Source organism: Dipodomys merriami, unplaced genomic scaffold (genome assembly GCF_024711535.1).
Source record: "Dipodomys merriami isolate MVZ:Mamm:240054 unplaced genomic scaffold, mDipMer1.0.p SCAF_17, whole genome shotgun sequence".
Taxonomy (NCBI): domain Eukaryota; kingdom Metazoa; phylum Chordata; class Mammalia; order Rodentia; family Heteromyidae; genus Dipodomys; species Dipodomys merriami.
The window spans coordinates 18,852,752-18,871,324 of record NW_027203048.1 but is presented as its reverse complement, the minus strand read 5'-3'; the positions used below and the strand labels follow the sequence as shown (position 1 = coordinate 18,871,324).

General features: G+C 43.0%; 1 protein-coding gene across 1 annotated transcript in view; it reads right to left on the bottom strand.

Moving 5' to 3' along the window:
* The window catches only part of Arhgef33 (Rho guanine nucleotide exchange factor 33), a 76,184-nt gene continuing 57,611 nt past the window's right edge, over positions 1-18,573 (bottom strand). Inside the window, exons 13-18 of the mRNA XM_070025427.1 lie at positions 18,414-18,497; positions 15,705-15,853; positions 14,269-14,433; positions 12,272-13,079; positions 7,230-7,369; positions 1-429 (exon numbers count right to left, since the gene is read on the bottom strand). Of these exons, the coding sequence (XP_069881528.1) occupies positions 300-429; positions 7,230-7,369; positions 12,272-13,079; positions 14,269-14,433; positions 15,705-15,853; positions 18,414-18,497 (1,476 nt within the window). The 3' untranslated portion in view covers positions 1-299. The remainder of the gene's footprint in view (positions 430-7,229; positions 7,370-12,271; positions 13,080-14,268; positions 14,434-15,704; positions 15,854-18,413; positions 18,498-18,573) is intronic.

Sequence of the window (18,573 nt, the reverse complement as noted above, 5' to 3'; positions counted from 1 at the left end):
TTTTGTTCTTACAAACATTTATTTTCCTCCAAATTTTTTGTGTTTTTCTGTAATGATGTGAAAAGTCTTCAGTTCCCTTTTCCCAAGTGTTGAGGTTCAAAAAGCCAGATCTTAACCATTGACTAATCTTCATCTCTTCATGTCTTGTATGTTGATTTTAGTTTCATGTGTAAGTATTTATATTTGTTTTCCTTGGGGATTTATACATTGATATATATATATATATATATATTCCTACACAGATATATACACTTTTTTTAATCCTCATCTTACCACTTGACAATACACTTTTAAATGTTTTACACAGCTGTTCCTTGGTCAAGGTCATTTGCAAGAGCAAGTCGGTTTCTGAAGAAATCTTGTTTGGTGGGTGAAGGATCCATTGAGGGATTCTCATTAGTTTTTTCCCTGTATTCTGATCCACTGGACCTAAAATCTCAGCACACAGATAAAGTACAGGTTGATTTGGTTTTAATTGTTTTCAAATATTTTATCTATCCAAATTGTTTTGCATTTGTAAAACAGTTGTCTCCTAGATTTGGAATAAATCTTACTCTCCTGAATTTTAAGACTCAGGATATGTGTTAGCTAGGATTTGCAGCGAACATAAAGATAATATCTTTCTAATGCCTCCTCAGCACAGTTGTGACAACTGTGTATGTCCGTGTAAGATACCATGTAATTACACTGGAGTAAGGGGAGAAAAGCTCAGAAAATGCACAATATCCTATTTTTGGTTCAATGAAGTAACTATACCACAAAAATACCAAAGCCCTAAAATTAAAATGGATATAACTCCACCAAGGCTATTAAGGGTCTTAGCTGAATCTAGGCATTGCATTACAAACTCTTCCTTTTGCTTGTTTTCATTTTTAAATGAAAGATTTATTGAAGCCAACCACATAAATATGCTACATTTGTTAGAATGCAAAAATCAGTACAGTAATCAGATTTAGGAGATACTATAATCTCAGCTACCGCAAAGGAAACCAAGGCCAACTCAAATCAGTCCATCTGAGTCCCCAGTCGAGGATCATTCTTCCTTTAGATCTTGGTTAAGCCAGTGGGTAATCCATTCCAGCTCTGCACCTTCTCCAGTTTGTTCATGTCAGAAGTCCCTGGAGGGAGGAGGCTTTCTGGAAATAACCTCTGGTACGCTATACTGGGGCCCTTTCACTAATGTAAACTCTGAGATAGGATGGGTAAAATTAGCCCTGTAGCCAAGAACCAGTATCAAAAGATTTCATGCAGGATGTATGAAAGTGATGCGAGACAAAGTTCTTTGTCCAAAGCTCCTATGCAACCACACAGTTTCTCATATGCTGAGGTTGAGTCAGATACGCTTCCCTGTCCACAAAAGAATAACTGACCTCTGTACATTCACTACCCTGAAAGTTCTTTCATTGATATGTTAGTATACTATTTTTTGTTCTTTTATTAGTTAATTATGAGTCTATTATGTACTGAATTAGCTAGCCAGATTCAAACATCCTTTTACATTATTCAAGAAAAGAAACTGGATCCTCACACAGACTAAAATCCTGGAGACCTGACAGCTAGACTAGGCATTTTCACTTTTTGCCCTCATATGAAGGAACACAGATGAAGTCATAGCTGCTCACCATGCCTTTACTTTGGTAAGGAATAGTTCTGTGCTGCATCCCAGTGAAGAGAGGAAAACTATTTTCCCACAACCCTAGTATATCTGGATGGGATGAAGTTCTTTTCCTCTTAGGGACCCACTAAACTCACCCTTGAAAAAGACTACCCTTGCCCCTCTCTAACACTGAGACCTCTCAGTACTCCTGCCTACTTCCATTCAGATCACCCCTGATTGATACAATTGTGCCCCAAATGTGAGGAAGATGTATTTTGACCATTTCATTCTTTGTCTAGGTCTTCTGTTCAGGAGCCTAGGAATGCCCCCCTCCTTTATTTTTTCAGGGGCAGCAAGTAGAGAGCAGGAACTGAATTGAGCTGCAGTTTCTTCGAAATTAGTCTTGCCCATGACAGTTTCTCAACAGAAGGTCATTAATCAAAACTTAAATATCATCACCTCACATTTCCCCTCTTATCTACATCTGATCTCTCCAAAACCCAACATGTTACACTTCGATGTTCCCACATGCAACTGTTCAGTGTTTACCTGGAAATGGGAAAGCTTTGATGTCACCACCAGCCCCAAGGACCACAGAAATCTTCACCAGTTGCGTTCCCATTTCTGAAACAAATGCCAAAATCGCCCTGTCTAGTTTTTAAAGTCCACAGACTCCACTTATTTTTTTTTTTAAAAAACTGCTCTTCTCACTTTCCCTGCCTCCAGTATCTGCATGCCCTTGCATTTCTTAGTATTAACGAACTACAAATTAACTAATGGTTAACTTGCTAATCTTTTCCAAAACTATCATTCTACTGTCAAGTTTAAATGACCTCTTCATAATGTGTAGCATGCTGTATGATCACCTGGATTCTTCCAAAGGTGTCTGTCTCTGAACTATTGCAAAAACACAGAAATGACTTTTCTGCTCCCACAGCTATCTTGGTTGACTTGAGTGGGCACATCTAAGCAGACTCTAAAGAGACAAGCACTTGCCAGGAAAGGGTACAATGGCTGCCAGTTCATTCTAACACATGGCCATACAAGCATTTGATGGAAAGATGAAAAAAGAATAGTCTTGTTACTAACTTTCCTTACATTCAAGTAACAGAGACAAAGAGAATTACAAGTTGGTTATTCAAAAAGTGTAGATTTGCTACTGGTAAACCTGGAAAGTTTGGAGTTGGGGAAGGGAGAGGGGTGGAGTCTAATACCACAGAAGCCTCTCTGAGTTAATAAGAATTGGTCTCTTTTTTTGTTGTTGTTGTTGTTGTTGTTGTTGTTGTTGTTGTTGTTGGTCGTGGGGCTTGAACTCTGGGCCTGGGCGCTGTCCCTCAGCTCTTCAGCTCAAGGCGAGCGCTCTACCACTTGAGCTACAGCGCCACTTCCAAGAATTGGTCTCTGATGGGGAAAACTATCCTCCTTGAAAGCTTTAGGAGACATGCAAATAGAGAGTAAGAGTATTCATTGTCAGGGGTGGTGGTGGAAGGAATCATCTGTCCTCTTAGCCAAACCAGTTAGCCCTGGTAGTCAATATGTAAAATGTATTTGTTTTACATGTTAGGTACTATAACTTGCAGTTAAGTTACCCTTACATTGGATGGTAAGCTCCTAATGGATAGGATTTCTAGTGCTTCTTTTGTACTGGTCAGAACCTAGTACACTGCAGACCCTTAATGACTGATTTCAAATGACCTATTGAGAAATATTTATCATCAGAGTTTAAGTGATCTAAAATATTTAAATATCCCGTTCAATTTTAAAGTTATATAGAGAATTAAATGAAATAGAAGAGATCCCCACAGCAGGTAAGAATGGGGAAGGGCTTTAGATGGGCATTAGGAGGTAGAGAAGAAGGTAAGGGTAAAATGATCAGTTGATTCTTTGGTATTCCTGTTTTCTATTATAAACTTTGTTCCATGGCCATGGTTGAACAAATACAAAAACAGTTAAAGATACCAAAAGAAGAAGATTCCCTGACATTTATATGAGCCCTTTAGAAGTGCTCTCCTAGTGTATAATTTAAAAAATAGATTTAGGTGACAGGTGGAGGCAGGGTGGTAATTAAGACAAAAATACTCTAAGGCATGTCACAAAATACTAGCCAGGGACTTGTTGAGAAAACAATCATTTAGATGCCAAAGTCTTTACCTTAAACTCCCTCCCTCAAATTCGAGAATTTAAAAGAGAAAGCATCATCTACATTCCCTACTCCTAAACTGCCTTACAAGATTCTTTTCCTTACTGCCACACCCTTAACTTACCCATCCAAGAATACTTGTTTAGCCAAGTGCAAGATTAATATATGAAAGATGGAAGTACTATTTATCTTAGCCTTTACAATAATCTAGGCTTAGGTTCTTTACAGTTTCCATATAGAATCTTCTAGAAGGGATAGTTACCTTCCCTCCTGCTCAACAGCAGGGGGAATAAGTGTCCCATCCAGCATCACCCATCCATATTAGGTCTGTTCCTAGCTTTTAGAAATTGTTACTTAAAATGTGTAAAGTCACTTAATATTTTTAAACTCTTGAGATATGTAAACTTTATTCTGATAAATTCTTGACACTGCTCATGGCTACGTAACCTGACATCTGTCTAGGACAAATGTTCCTGAGATGGGAATAATCAAAGGGTCATTCATTCCCTCAAATATCATGGGCATTTTTCAGGACTTTTTTAAAAATGATGTCAGCTTGACTCCCCTTTGAATCCTGTGGGTGTGAACATTCGGCCCTCCCAGCCTCAGAGGGAAGAGAACCCTTTCTCAGGTTTTCTGTTGCATCTGGCTCCATGCCTAGCTTCATCCCGAAGCAGCATTCTGGGTGTGTGGGGCCACCAGCCAAACAAGCCCCTATGGAACAAAAAGTGTGTCAGTGTAGACAGGAATGAGCCTCTAAAGGTTTGTAGAGGAGGAAGGCAGTGAGCCCCAAACATGACACAAGTGGCCCATTTGGACCTAACAGGTCCAGCTCTGGAGTGTTTCTAGAACCCAGCATTTGCCACTGCTGCCATAAGTGTCTAAAATAGTGCATGCAAAGAAGAATGGTGTATTCTCATTTGAGGTAAAAGACCCTGGCCCTTTTGTGCTATGTTTAGGCCTCTTCCCTTTCTCTCTATAGTATCATGCTGAGGTATAATAGACTTTCCGTGGTCCTTGGATAAAAACACTCAGGAAAAGCTATTTAAGCTGCTTCTTTATCCCTTGTCAGGCCCCCAAGGTTTTTATTGTGGCCCTATGCCAAATCTGGCAAGCCAAAGGTAAAATAATCTCAGTGGCCTTACCTTTACTTCCACTTAGATAAAACTTTAGATTTTAGGTACAAAAGATAATGCCACTACTGTCGACAACAGTATGACTGGTGCAGAAAGGACAACAGGACTAAAGAAATCCCCTGTCCATTTAAAGAAGCATCTCAAAAAGAAGACTTAAAGAAATTAACCAGCATGAATTGGAGGAGCCACACTGTGAGTCTTCTGCATTTTATCAGGAGGTTATACAAAGATAAAATATGGTCTCCCTGCATAGTGGATCTTTTTTTTTCTTTTGTGCTTGTACTGGGGTTTGAACTAAAGGCCTGAGTGGTATCCCTGAGTTTTTTTTTTTTTTTTTTTTTGCTCAAGGTTAGCACTCTACCACTTGAGCCATAACTCCACTTCCAGCTTTTTGGTGGTTAATTGGAATCTCACAGACTTTCCTGCCTGAGCTGGCTTTGAACTGTGATCCTCAGATCTCAGTCTCCTGAGTAGCTAGGATTACAGATATAAGCCAATGATGCCTGGCTGCCTTGTGAATCGTTAAAATTAAAGGCCCAAGTTTACATCCATTTCTTTCTTCAGGTGATAAAAAGATATGACTACTCAGTCTGAGCAACAAAATGAACCAACAGATAAAGCAAATCTCCACATTAGAAATGACTTGAGCCATCTCCCAGACATGTGAGAATCCCTTTCACAGTACTTTTCCCAGAGTTACCTAGGTTTTATTTCAGGGATCTCACTCTCATGAGATCACCAGTTCTAGTCCTAGGCAGGTGCATTCTTGGAGAGCTCATCCACTGACTCAGTGCTGTTAGTTACGCTCTCTGGATACAGTGAAGACATACCTATGCCTTTTGGCCTCATACAACGAGCAGAACATTTTTTTACATGTCTAATAAACAGAATTTGTAAAGGAACAAGTGGCAGATGGTTTTCTAACAGCCAGTACCCAGGCATTATAAATGGAAGTGGAATACTACAGATAAAAAAACGGTACGGTTCAAGTAGTGTCCTTAAGAGTTTGGGGTCCTTAGGATTTCAGAACCTTAATCCTCAAGTTCAAGCTGGAAAGTTCTCTGCTTCTAAGTTCTCCCATCCACCCCTGTCAACCCTAACAGAAATAATCACTAGACCAAGAAAGATCTAAGTCCATGAGTACAGAGAGAGATAAACAATTCTTAATTCCCTAATCTCTGAATAAAGCAGCTGAGGATCCAGCAACAGTCATCAATGCCCTGGACTGCACTATAAGTAGACTTGAATAGTGGTTAACTACACAACTCTAGTAATATCTAGTAACAGGCGAGGACCAACAATCAGAGACCTACTAATCTTAGTAGTACCCTCCTCATTTGAGAGGAATTAGACAAGTCACAAAAGAAAACAAAACAAAAAACCACACCACATTTTAGGACTCCTTCCTTTTTTTCTATCCAATATCATTATCTAAATCAGCCAATAATCTCTACTCTCAAGGACAAAGTGATTTTCCAGCAAGTCTCCAAAAGCAGCAGTAACTCCTTTATTTTTCCATCTACTAGAATATGAAGGCTTGGTATTTAAAACTGACTGCAAGAACTTCTACCAAGAGAAATTAATAAGCAGAGCAAGCTCCCCAAGGAAAAGGGATGTAGGCCGAAGGACAATGGCAACAGAGTCATTCAGGCAGTCAATAGCTGGACTGCTTGATCCCTCAGTGGTCAAACATTAATGCTCATTTCTCTCTTACGTTTATGCTAGAGTTTGGCTCTGCCTCCCAGCACTGTAACACAGTGCTGGCCAAAACACCTGGTGGCTGATGTTTCATGCAACAACAAAGACTTAGGAAATCCACAGGAGGAAATGCCTTGGTCTTGTCACCTATGTAGGATGGACACTCTATTAATGCAATTTAAAAACAAAACAAAACAAAACTAAGGCCCAAGCCAAATCCATTCATCCAAGGAATACACTAGCAGAAGTCCCAATAAACATGTATTAGCACTCAGGGTAACTAAAGGCCCATGAAGGAGTTAGTGCTGAAATGGCCTTACAAAACTTCCCACAGGTGGAGATTCCAGTAGAGCATCCCTCTCCGCCCAGCTCCCTTTGGGGATCTCCTCTGCTCATGCCTCTCATGACTTTGGGAACAAGGAGGGAAGGATAAAAAATAGATGTGCCAGGGCAGAGAGCTGAGTTTGCTTCTCCTATGGGAGATTACAAGGAAAAATATCTTAATTTCACCGCAGGAACTGTAGCCACTGGGTGCAGGCATTGAACTTGAAGCAGTTGTGTGAGAACCAAAATATTTGGTAATCATTATTGTTAAAACCTCAAGACTTAGCCCAAAGGGAAATGAGTTACAATGCCGTCTTGTCTAAGGGCTACTCACTTCTTTTTAAAGAGCTTGCGGAAGGAGCTGCGAAAGCCCCCTTTCTGGTCTTGCCTGGGGTTTTGATCGCTGAAAGATGTTTGTTCACTTTCTCTTTCTTCCCTCGGACAGAATCGGGTGGTATCTTCTAAATGCATCTCCTGAAAACACAAAAAAGGGGCAGTTTTTTACTCTTTTCTAAAAATGTCTAATCCTGGCTGTGGGACAGATTTTTCCTCTTTCTCTCTCTTTTTCTCTTTCTCCCTTCCTTCTTTCCTTCCTTTCCTTCTTCCCTCCTTCATTTGTTTTCTTTCTTTTTTGTCACTTTCCCATCCTACCCTAAGAAAATACCAGTGAACACCATATCCCAACTAAAGCAAGAAGAAATCAGCGGATGGAAAGAAATTTCGAATATGGTATTTTTTACACATTAAAACTAACAGTCTAGCATAGGGTATAATGATAATTAAAGATAAGGAAATAGTTCAGCTAATTATAAAACTACAGAAAATAAATTCTTATCTGGCATCAGCACTGCCTTGCTGGAAACCCAGTCCTAAGCCTTCATATCCTTGGCTATGTTTCTCTTTCTACATAATAAGAAACTTTGTTTACTGTAATACTAGGAATTTTGTTTGTGTTTTGGTTATACTTTGGAGGGAAACAAGTATACCAATAGGATGTTATTACCACAGTGTAATATCAGTTCCAAACTTGTATTTCTCTCTATTTTAGTCATAAAGGAAAGGAGTTTTTGAAAGGTCTGACCTGTAAATATGTCTTTATTTCTTAATTCATAATCCAGATTTTGAGTGTAAAGTAAATTAAAAAGAAGGCTGTATCTTTTTTTTTTTCTTTTTCTTTTTGTCAGTTGTGGGTCTTGAACTCTGGGGCCTGGGCACTGTCCCTGAGTTCTTCAGCTCAATGGCTAATGCTCTACTACTTGAGCCACAGTGCCACTTCCAGATTCCAGGTGGTTAATTGGAGATAAGGGTCTCACAGACTTTCCTGCTCGGGTCGGCTTTGAACTGCGGTCCTCAGATCTCAGCCTCCTGAGTAGCTAGGATTACAGGAATAGGTCACCAGTGACTAGTAAGGCTGCATCTTTGTGAACTCACTAGTTTCCTTTAAATGTGAGAGGTGCTCATAGATGTGTGTACACGCTAGATATTGATATCATGAACAAACTATTTACCTTGAGGTGATTTGAAAGCAATCTAAAATTAGCTGCTTAATCCTGATTAACTTTGAGTACCAAAGAAGCCAAAGTGCAACATGCATGCTTGTGCACAGACACAGAAAAAACTCATAAAATGATGGATGACTGCTTGGTGACAGAGAAGCAAAGCATGAGGATGAATTTTCCAGAAAGCATATAGGTTTGACTTTGGGAACTTAAATGAAGGAGTAGTACCAGATGTAGAAAGAGGTCTGAGCCCTAGACTTTCTGAATCAGAACCTCTGAAGTGAAACTTAGATAGTCTTCATGCAGACTTACATATGAAACTAATGGTTTAAAATATATTTCTGCCCATTAATACCTGAATCGCCTAAGAATGAACCCTAAGCTACAGTTTCTATCCAGTAGGTCTGGCTATCCTTTATGGATTTATAACAAGTTCCCAGGTAATGTATTCACTAGTAGCTACAGGACATTTTCAGAAGTGCTTACAGGGACAAAAGCCAAGTAACAGTGCTGTCCAAAATGCCCGCTGACTGAAGTACCATACAAGGAATTAGAATCTCAGAAGGACCAAGGATATGCCTTGGGTATGCCTCCTATACATGAATGGATATTCCATTCATGTGATATGTAATTAGGATCTTTATAATACTTTGCATCTGTATTGCACTCCATAGTTTGCAAAGCATATTCATAAATTTTATATTGTTTGGCCTGATCCCTATGAAGTAGAAGGTAAGATAAATTCTATCTTATTTTTATAGATAAGAAAACTGGTAAAAAAAAAAAAAAAAAAAAAAAAAGAAAAGAAAAGAAAAGAAAACTGGTGATGAAGAGTTGTGAACTGTCCAAAAGCACACAGCTGTTCGGCAGCAGAGCCAGTGCTAGAGCTGGAGTTCCTATCGCTGTCAATGTTCTTTGCATGGAAGCATACTATCTCTTGGTTCTTAGGAAGAACATATTAAGGACTAGGTTTACGCTGGATCTCTTGGGTAGGGATGGGAGATGCAGAGTATATTTGAAGAGATAGACAAGGAGTTTTGTACATTTTACCAGCCAAGAGCTGACATCCTTGAGGACAGAGGTTTTAAAACCCCTATTCCCTGCCCAACTCAAACACATATACATGCCTAATATTAATGCTATACACATACATGGAGCATGCATGTATGTGCACACACATGCACAAACAGCCTCTGACCACCTGCACTCTTGTCTATTACCTCTCTCTAGGAGTCCCAGAGATCCAGGCCTTCTGAGGTATTTTGTTGTTCTGTGTTTTTTATTTATTTTTTGTCAGTCGTGGGGCTTGAACTCTGGGTCTGGGCACTGTCCCTCAGCTCTTCAGCTCAAGGCAAGTGGTCTACCACTTGAGCCACAGAGCCACTTCCAGTTTTCTGAGTGGTTTTTTGGAGATAAGAGTCTCACGGAGTTTCCTGCCTGGGCTGGCTTTGAACCGTGACCCTCAGATCTCAGCTTCCTGAGTAGCTAGGATTACAGGTGTGAGCCATCAACGCCCAGCTATTTTTTTTATGCTAATGCCAGAGGGCTGAGCTTGCTCAGCTTACTTCCAATCGAGCATTTTGCTGTTTATTTTAATAATGGAATCTTCAGGATTTTTCTGCCTAGACTGGCTTTAAACCAAGATCCTCCAGGTCTCAGCCTCCTGAGTAGCTAGGTTTATAAGCATGAGCTAGGGTGCTGAGGGTCTTTTGTTATTGTTGGCTCTCTGTGTGTGTATGTGTTTTGGGCCCACTGGGGGCTTGACCTCAGGGGACTGAGCGCTGTCCCTGAGATTTTTCTCAAGGCTAGGCACTCTATCCCTTAAGCCACAGGGCCACTTTTCTAGCTTTTTCTTAATAGTTTATTGTAGATAAGTCTCATAGACTTTCCTGCCCAGCTGACTTGGAACTGCAATCCTCAGATCTTAGCCTCCTAAATAGCTAGGACTATAGGTGTGAGCCTATAGTTTTAATAAGTTTTCAAATTTTGACACGTCTAAGATTGATTTTGACTGATTTTTCCAAGTATTCTGCCTAGTAGAATTTTATGAAGTTTGGAGTTGAAAAAAATCATAGCTAAAAGAAAATGCAAGAACCCTAAAGCACTTCAGCAACTTTACCTGAGCACATAGCTGGGTAGCTTTGGCCCTCTGCTAGTAACAGATACAGTGGGTGACTCAGTGTGTCCACGTGGGCAGCACAGCTCTTCTCTTTGTCCCCTGGCCTATTTTCTACCTTTCTCATCTGAAATACTGTGCTGAAGGAAAAACATTCTTTGCTGATTTATTTCTAGAAATTACTTTTCATGCTCCATTCCCTCATTCCATCCCCTCAGTAACTCCTTAAAGTAACTTTTAAAGTATAAGTCTGATATTCAGTATATCTAGGCCTTCTCTGACCACCACCCCAAGAGATTTTATTTAGTGCTAGTAGTGGTGCTTGAACTCAGGGCCTCAATCTCTCACGGCTTTTTCATTCAAGGCTGGTACTCTACCACTAGAGCTACACCTGCACTTCTAGCTTTTTGCTGGTTAATTGGAGAGAAGAGTCTCATGGACTTTTTGACCAGGATGGTTTCAAATTGCAATCTTCCCATCTCAGTCTTTTAAGTGTAGGGTAGTATGAGCCACTGCAGCTGGCTGGCCAAGAGGTTTTAGATACTCCTTCCATGGGCTCCCAAAGTTATTTACAATTCCATGTTGTCTATTTCTAAATCTTCAACAATCAGCACAGAGCCTGATACAAGGTGGGCAGTGCTTGCTAGAAAAATTAATGAAGGGAGTTAATGATCTGTTCCCATTCACTTCATCATGAGTGGAATAGAAGGGTGGTGGCAAAAATTAAGAACTAGTGTGTGTGTGTGTGTGTGTGTGTGTGTGTGTTGGGATGGGGTATTGGCCTGGACTTGAACTGGGATTCTCAAATACACCTGGTGAGAGCTACTTTGTAAAATTTTCTCTGCATCAGAAATTGTCTTTCTTTTCAATTTATGTTAGAACCTAAATACTTGCTCAGGAACTATTGTCCCTTTCACTACACAATCTGGGATACATAATTTTGGGGTATTCTAAATGCCCCAAAGCTTGCAGAAAGCAAGATACATTAAAGCTAAAGATGTTTTTCAGGACCAATGTAGTTACCGGAGCTTGAACTCAAGTCTTCAAGCCTACTCAGCTTTTCCCACTCATCTGAGGTCCTACTATTTAAGCCAGCTTCTAGCAAGTGGAAATGTATTTGCTCTGCAGCAAACTTGGCAGCCTACATGGAGACTGGGTGACTTGCCTTGCCCCTAGCTACAAACAAGGACAGTGGGCGGAAGGTGACACACAGCGGTCGACATTTTTTTTGCACATTTAAACAAGGAGGTGCACCTTGCACAAAGCGGGGGGGGGGGGGGCGGGAGGGGGGAATAGGTTAAGCCTCGCATTCGCATGTGGGCGCTTTGGGAAGGTACAAACAACGTTGAGACACCACCAGCTCATACGGTAAAAGACCACCCCTAACGTGTGTGTGTGTGTGTGTGTGTGTGTGTGTGTGTGTGTGTGTGTGCGCGCCCCTAACGTGTGTGTGTGTGTGCGCGCGCGCGCGTGCGCGTGTGCGTTGGGCCTAACCAGAGTCGAGGCCTTCTCTGCTCTCTGCCCACGTGTGATGTGCCCTGCTCTATGTCCTGCTACCTGCCCCTGGCACTGGCAGGCCATCGAGGCACGAGCCGTGGGGGGGCTTCCTGGGCTCCACCACGGCTCGCCCCCCCCCCAACCCCCCATGGCCTCGCCCCGCTCCCTCGGTGCTGGGAGACCCTCGGGCTGCCCTGAGATCTAGGCCCGGGGCCGTCGGCGCGGTGGGCTTCGTGTCGGTCGGTTTTACTTTACCCTCCTTACTTCCAAATAGGTCTGTTTTTCGCTTTGGGACCGCTGTTGGGGGAAGAAGGTCCGCGGCGCGCCGCGGGCGGAGGCGGCGGCGGCGGCGGCGCCCAGCGGCTGCGCGGCGCGCTCGGCCTTGAGCGGCGCGCGGCCGCCGCTGCTGCTGCGCGTGCTGTAGAGGCGCGGGGCCACGCCCTCGGCGGGCGGCGCGCGCGGGAACTCCTTCAGCGAGCGGCTCAGCGGCTTGGCCTTGCCGTGCGCCTGCGCCTGCGCCTGCGCGGCCTCCAGCTTGTAGGCGCCGGTGCTGCTCGCCGGCGACGTGGCGCTCTTGGGCAGCGGCTGCAGCGGGTGGTCGGGCCGCTCGGCCTCCATGGCGAAGCTGACGGGCCGCAGGAAGCAGATGTCCAGGCTGGACTCAGAAGAGGCGGGCGAGCAGTTCTCGAAGAGAGCCGGGGCCTGGAAGGGCTCCTCGTCATAGGGCGCCGGCAGCGCGAAGATCTCGCCGCCGTACTCGAACTCCTCGTAGGCCGTGGGCACGAAGCCGCGGGCGTCGGGCAGCAGCTCGGCCGGCGTGCGCAGCGAGCGCTCCACGTTGCCCAGCGGCTCGGCGGGAGACGGCTCGAAGTCCATCTCCGGGATGGCCTGCAGGGGCCCGGCCAGCGCCTTCACGTCCTGCTCGGCCGCGCAGAACTGCGCAGGCGCCAGCAGGTTCTCGGGCCTCTCGTGCTTCCGGGCCTCCATCTCCCAGTCGCTGGGCTTCCCGGGCTGCATGCTCTCCATCAAGCCCTGCTGCTGTTGGCTCTTCTTCGCGGGGGGCATTAAGTGCCTTCCGAGGGGAAACAGCACAAAAGAGACGTGCTTACGACTTATCCGCGCTGGCCTTCTCCCCCCCGCACCCCTCTGCGCGTCCCCTGGCCTCCAAGCGCCTGCTTGGGTTGCCCACAGCCTCCACCAACCTCAGCCAAAGAGTTTTTAGGAATCGTTGTCACCAAGTAGAAGAGGGGAAATGACAGGAAAGCGAATGCCCTCAAAGTGCCCACTTAGCATTGAGGCACTCAAACATGGCTGTTGGACAGGCGCCAGTGGCTCACTTCTGCTATCCTAGCTACTCAGGAGGCTGAGATCTGAGCATGGAGGAGGTTCGAAGCCAGCCCGGGCATGAAAGTCAGATTAATATCCAATTAGCCACCAAAAAGCTGGAAGTAGAGCTGTGGCTCAAGAGGTAGATTGCTAGCCTTGAGTGAAAAAGCTCAGGAACAATGCCCAGGCCCTGAATTCAAGCCCTAGGACTGGCACAAAAAGAAAATGTGTAAGGAGGGCTGGGAAGAGTGCTTGCCTTGCATGCCTGAGGCCCTCAGCACCATATAATCAAAAAGAAAAAGCCGGAAGTGGCACTGTGGCTTAAGTGGTAGAGCTCTAGCCTTGAGCTGAAGAGCTGAGGGACAGCGCCCAGGCCCAGAGTTCAGGCCCCACGACCGGGCCAAAAAACAAAACAAAAAATGTGTAAGGAATGCAAATGTAGATGTCAACACTGAACATCTTAGGGGATCAGCATACAGCAATCACAAATGGAATTAAGTCTTATATTTACAGGTAGGAAAAAAGAATATTAACCTGACTCCAATTCTCTTACTTTGGAAGATTATTATTATTATTTCTCAACACGGTATAATGGCAGCCATACTATTCAGATGGAATGTCTACCTTTCCATTTTTGGCTCTATTTGTTGCACACCAAGAGGATAACTTTTCTCACTGTCTGGAGTTGAAGTAATCCACAAAGTAAAATTTCACTTTCTGTCTCTATTTGTACTTCAGGTATCAACAGTATCATCTTTAGTATCGTCAGTGCCTTTTTTTCTATGGGGTCCCAGCATCTGGTGGACAGTTTGGCTGTCACAGGAAGGAGGAGTTCTGTAGATCATATTTCTAAGCCTAGTCAGCCTACTAACTCAAACAAAATGCTGAGATCCAAGGACATGGCCCTTAACCTTTCCACAGCAATAGGTGCTTACGTGACAGCAGAGCCAGAACTGGGAGCAGAAGGGTAGGGTTGCAACATCTCTTCTGAGTGGATCCCACTGTCCCGGACAGCCTCAGGGCCTGCAGTGGAAGAAGCATCTTGGCCAGCATTTGCACACTGGGAAGCCAGCCCTTTGTACAGCTTTGCCATAGATGACCTGACAGAATAGAAGTAATCATTCTCAGGGTGTACAAGGAGAAACTGGCTCTCTGAACACAGAGACTATGCCAAGAAAGAGTTGTCTCTAGATAAAGCTTACTGTGGGATTGCGCTCTCTCGTTCTCTCTCTCTCTCTCTCTCTCTCTCTCTCTCTCTCTCTCTCTCTCTCTCTCCCTCCCTCCCTCCCTCCCCCCACTTTCTTTCTCTCTGGGGTCCTTCTATAACCAAGTTGCTTATATAATAAGGTATAAGCTGACAGCTGGGCAGGTATTAGAATGTGGATAAATTAGCTGAAAAAAGCTTGGGAGCCAGCGGTGGGATGGAATGATTTCTATTACAGAAGATAGCATCTTTTTCTGGTCTGAAGTCCTGATAGAAATGATTCTGCATTCTCAACCAAATGGGTTGGAATGCAGCTAAAGAAAATCTAGGCTGTTAGGAAAGCTCTGTTAAGGGTTGTACTTTTCCCTCAGAGTCCCAGATGCTGTCTAATCAAAGGGGTTTCTTTATTGTGTGATGTCTATTCAGCACCTTTCCCCATCAATTGCTGTACCTTTACCCAGAGCACCTATTAAGAGTTAACTTATTTACTTCTCACTGACTAGCTGTAAAGAATAAGCTCCATGTGGCAGGGACTTCTGTTTTGTTCTTCATTGTGTACAACAGTACCTGACACACAGTAGATGCTCAGTAAATGTTAAAAAAGAAACTATATTCTGGCCTTTAAACTGGTAAGTTTTAAACCTGGTAAGTTGGGAGAAAACTAAGCTTTTTTTTTTTTTTTTTTTTTTTTTTTTGTCGGTCGTGGGGCTTGAACTCTGGGCCTGGGTGCTATCCCTCAGCTCTTCAGCTCAAGGCGAGCGCTCTACCACTTGAGCTACAGCGCCACTTCCGGTTTTCTGGTGGTTTATTGGAGATAGGAGTCTCACGGTCTCTCCTGCCCGGGCTGGCTTTGAACCGCGATCCTCAGATCTCAGCCTCCTGAGTAGCTAGGATTACAGGCATGAGCCACCAGCGCCCGGCAAACTAAGCTATTTTTGAGGTGGTTATAATAGGGTACCTTCGAGTGGATTGCTTTTTTTTTCTAATTTCCACCAAGTGGTAGATGTCTCCCTCCTGTAGCTAGTCTGGCCACCTCTCCTCCCCCTTCTCCCTTGCATTTCAGCCACTCATACAATGCAGTTACTTGTGACAGATACCCAAATAAAGTGGTCTCTATCGCCTCAGAATCTTTGCAAGACCCTCTGTACTGCACCACCAGAATCTTACTTCTTGAGCTTTTTCCGCTTCTGAATAAGCAAATCCTCATTGCATTGAAACAGCAGAGTGTAGTGTGAGATAAATACTCGAAGGCGCTGAACACACACCAGTAGTAGGTAATAGTCAGGATGTTCCTGCTCTGTGAACTTCAAAACATTCTGGATGGAGAGAAAGAGGTAATGACAGTGCATTAATTAGAATGAAAAATTGCTTTATTTCTTCTGCATCTTATTTTGACATACGTTGTAAATTTGGTAGCTCTTTAATCAAAACAACTAACGGTTCATATGGCCCATTTAATAAACTAACATGTCAAACTTGCTGTTCTCTGGCCAAGGCAAAAGTGAGTCATTACAGTTTGTGTTTGAGTTGGATGGGAATATAAAATAATTCCATCTGAAATGTTAGGAGGAGCTTCTAATATCTGGAGTAGTAGAGTCATTCGAACAATTACTGCCTGTAAGCAATGCCTTAATTCAATGATGACAACATCAGGTGTCCAGACAGGCTGGTGGGGATTGGTAGCAGGTGAGTTGTGATGATCAAACCCAGGTTGGAGGCCCCTCCTTCTACAATGCCTGTTGTGTGGTTTAGATATGGTTTGTCTCCTAAACACTCTTGTACTGAAAGTTTGGCCTAAAATTTAATGATATTTAAAAGATTCTGGAACTTATTTAAAGGCAGGAGATTAGCTCTGAGGGATAGTTGAATGATGGCCACCTTCTTTTTTTTTTTTTTTTGTCTTTTTTTTTTGGTACTGGGGATCGAACCCAGGATATTGCACTTGCTAGGCAAGTGCTTTTGCCACTGAGCTACATCCCAGCCCGATGGCCACCTTCTTTAAGGAATTAATGCTAGTATGTGCACTGGATTCCTGTGAGAGTGAATTATAAAATAACAGGCTAAGCACTCCCTTCTCTCTTGCTTCCTATGTCATATCAGGTAACCTGTCCCTTTTATACACACTTCACACATTGTGACCTTATCTGTCAAAGGCCCATACCCGAAGCATTATGCTCTTGGGCCTCCAATAAAATAAAATAAACCTCTAAGTTCTCAGCCTCAGATATTTTATTATATTAACACACAAAAAAAGACTAATATGCTTACTAGGCTGTGAAGGATATGCATGTCATTTGGATTTGAGAAAGCTAATATTTATTTGCCGAATACTTAGTCCTTTTACATAAATAATTCCATTTAGATTTTACCACTACCCAGTTAACCAAGTCACTAACTCTGACAAATATGGAAATTGACTAACAATTGGTTTTCATTAGGTCATCTGCCTAGTAAATAGTAGAGGAAGGATTTGAACACAAATTAGATGATACTACCCAGGCTTCTTTACCCTACCATACTATACTTCTGACAAATTCTGGGCGTCAGTGCTAGTTTTTTTTTTTTGTTTGTTTGTTTGTTTGTTTTGTCCGGTCGTGGGGCCTGAACTCTGGGCCTGGGCGCTGTCCCTCAGCTCTTCAGCTCAAGGCTAGCGTTCTACCACTTGTGCCATAGCGCCACTTCCGGCTTTTTTCATTTTGCTTATGTGGTGCTGAGGAATCGAACCCAGGGCCTCAGGCATGCAAGGCAAACGCTCTACCACTGAGCCACCTTCCCAGCCCTTTTTGTTTGTTTTTGTTTTTTGTTTTTTGTTTTTTTGGGTCCGGTTGTGGGGCCTGAACTCTGGGTCTGGGCGCTGTCCCTCAGCTCTTCAGCTCAAGGCTAGCACTCTACCACTTGAGCCACAGCGCCACTTCTGGCTTTTTTCTTTTTGCTTATGTGGTGCTGAGGAATCGAACCCAGGGCCTCATGCATTGCAAGCACTCTACCACTGAGCCACCTTCCCAGCCCCCTCAGTGCTAGTTTTTTATAGTTATAAACTTGGGCATAACTATAAACTTATATAAGTTAAAAATTATAGTTATATATTTAGCATATAGTTAATATATAGTTATATACTTAACATATCCTTACCTAAAATGGCAGTAACAATACTTATATAATGGCATTATTGAAAAGATTATTATGATAACCTACAGCCATATACAGTTGAAAATGGCATACTGATGATATCGGGCTACTTCTAGCAGAGACTAATCACAAACACTTCTAAGATTTTTCCCCTGAATTACTAAAGAAGATCAGTCAGCAAATAAATCAGAACAGCTCATGGGAAGAAGAATCTAACAAGAGGTTGTAGTCTCAACTTCCTCCATGATGTCACAAGCCCTGTGGAAAAACCGTGTGAAAAGGTCAGCTCATCAGCTTCATGACTCTTCTGTGGCATAAAGTGTGAGAATTATGTAATAGAACCTTGGACCCAAGCCAAGCCAAGTGAGAATTAGCAGGATAGCAGTTCAGTAGGGAAGGTAAAATAGCAATTTAGATGTTAGTGGATGATATTTAGATGGCTTTAGAACCAAAGAGGCAGGGGCTGAACAAGGCACTTAAAATCTAGCAGGAGTGGTTACAGAAAGATTCTAGACTGCCAAAGATGCTGGCAAATATATACATCATGAGTCAAAAGTTTGGGAGATAGGGATTTTTAGTTCATATCCTAGCATATGAAAAGGTATGAGGTAATCATAGCAATCTAGGCCATGTAAATATTGCCAAGAATTATTAATAATTACTTGCACATTTATAGTATATTTAAGTTGGAAGCCAGAAATAATAGCTGGATATGAGAATTCATTTGTGGTTTGCCCCCATGCCTACCTGCAGATGTATCAGATATTCTGGAATGCGCTGGACTATGTGAAAAAACAGTGTGTAGATGTCGGATTTAATCTCTTCATCACCCTGAAAGAAAGGTAGAGTCACTGTCAGCGTCTCGCCAGCTCTGGCAGCAGAACCCCTAGCCATCCCACCAGAGACC